General features: G+C 58.3%; 1 protein-coding gene across 1 annotated transcript; it reads left to right on the forward strand.

Moving 5' to 3' along the window:
- Positions 1-469: 469 nt before the first annotated feature.
- LOC136158384 (olfactory receptor 13G1-like) lies at positions 470-1,408 on the forward strand. Its single transcript, XM_065920177.1, has one exon. It carries the CDS (start codon positions 470-472, stop codon positions 1,406-1,408), a length of 939 nt encoding a protein of 312 aa, XP_065776249.1.
- Positions 1,409-1,786: the final 378 nt, after the last annotated feature.

A 1,786-nucleotide genomic window follows, 5' to 3' on the forward strand; every position in this document is an offset into this window, starting at 1 on the left:
GCTGTTCCTCCTCTGTCCCCAGACACTGTCTGAGTGTATGAGTGACTGTAAATACAGATTTTCAAATAGGAGACAGAGGTCAGAAGTCCCCTCCCCAGGCTTCCCCTGGAAGTCCACCCCAACCCCACCCCACATGTACTCCATGAAGGCTGGGGAAGCCCAGTGCTTGCACACTGACCAGGAATCAGAGCCTGGGAATTTCTGTGAGTGGCCATCCCAGTCCTGCACCGGCAGAGAGGGGTGGGGATTTGAGCCTCTCCACACCTCAGGGGGCATTCGCTCTCACTGAGAGTTCCCAGGGGTCCACAGTTATCAGGAGCGTGAAGTTCCATTTTTATTACCAAAATAAGGTTTAAAATCCTCGTTTTAAGTGGGTCACGCACACAATCGCGAGAGCGAGCACTCAGAACAAGTTCAAGCTCTTTCTCTGCAGCCTGAGTCAGAGCAGCGCCCACGGCCTCAGAGGGCCATGCTAGCACCCTCCAGGGCCGTGATGAACCGGACGCTGGTCACCCAGTTCCTCATTCTGGGATTCTCAGAAACACCCGGGCTGCGAACGCTGCTCTTCTACGGCTTCCTGCTTCTGTACACAGTGGCCCTCTCTGGAAACCTGCTCATTGTGGTGGTCATCAGCTCCAGTCCAGCCCTGCACACCCCCATGTACTTCTTCCTGGTCAACCTGGCTGTGGTGGACATTCTCTGCACGTCCACGATCCTGCCTGAGCTTCTGGTGGGCATGGTGGCCAGCAAGACCATCTCCTATGGGGGCTGCATGGCCCAGCTCTTCTGCTTCACGTGGTCCATGGGGGCTGAGCTGCTGCTCTTCTCGGCCATGGCCTATGACCGCTACGTGGCCATCTGCCGGCCCCTGCACTACGGCGCCCTCATGGGCCCCCGGGTGTGTGCGCTCTTGGCTGGAGTGGTGTGGACAGTCAGCCTGATCAACACCAGCGTGCACACAGGCCTCATGCTTCGCCTGCCCTTCTGCCGCTCCAACGTGGTGGAGCACTTCTTCTGTGAGATCCCCCCTCTGCTGAAGCTCTCCTGCGCCCCGACCCAGCTGAATGAAGCCATGGCCTTCACGGCAGACATCTTCCTGGCGGTGGGGAACTTCTCGGTGATCACGCTCTCCTACTGCTGCATCATCGCCAGCATCCTGCGCATGCGGTCGGCGGTGGGCAAGCGGCGCGCCTTCTCCACCTGCTCCTCCCACCTCCTGGTGGTCTCCTTGTACTACTCCACCATCATCTACACTTACATCCGCCCTGCGTCCAGCTACTCGCTGGACAAGGACAAGCTGGTGTCGGTGATCTACACTTCCGTGGCGCCCTCCCTGAACCCCCTCATCTACTCGCTGAGGAACGTGGAGGTCAAGGCGGCGCTCAGGAGGCTGCTGTCCGGCTGCTGAGGTCGCGCCCCGCGAGGTCCTCGTGCCGGAGGGCGGGGCCCAGTGCGGCTTTCCCTAAACTGGGACATGGTTGTTGTCTGGAAGGGCCCCATCCTGTTTCCTAAGGTCACACCCCACTGCACTGTACAGTGACCATGGGACCAGCTCTGGGCATCTCTCCTCTGCTTTCAGGAAGCCCCTTAACCTCCTAGTCTCACCCTGTCCTTCTCTGGTGAATCCTGGGATGACTTATGGCAGTTTCATGACCCAGGAAGCATGTAGTAGATCACCAGCTGCGCCTGGCCCTTTCTTCAGCAATTTCTTCCCAAGATGCCCACATCTTTGTTTTCCAAGAAGCCTGGACTTTGCTGCAGCCCTTCTTTTTTGGGCTTCTGCATT

This window comes from Muntiacus reevesi, chromosome 2 (assembly GCF_963930625.1).
Source record: "Muntiacus reevesi chromosome 2, mMunRee1.1, whole genome shotgun sequence".
Lineage (NCBI taxonomy): Eukaryota > Metazoa > Chordata > Mammalia > Artiodactyla > Cervidae > Muntiacus > Muntiacus reevesi.

Coding starts and splice junctions, on each gene's coding strand:
- LOC136158384 (XM_065920177.1), top strand. CDS start 470: ATGCTAGCACCCTCCAGGGCCGTGATGAACCGGACGCTGGTCACCCAG.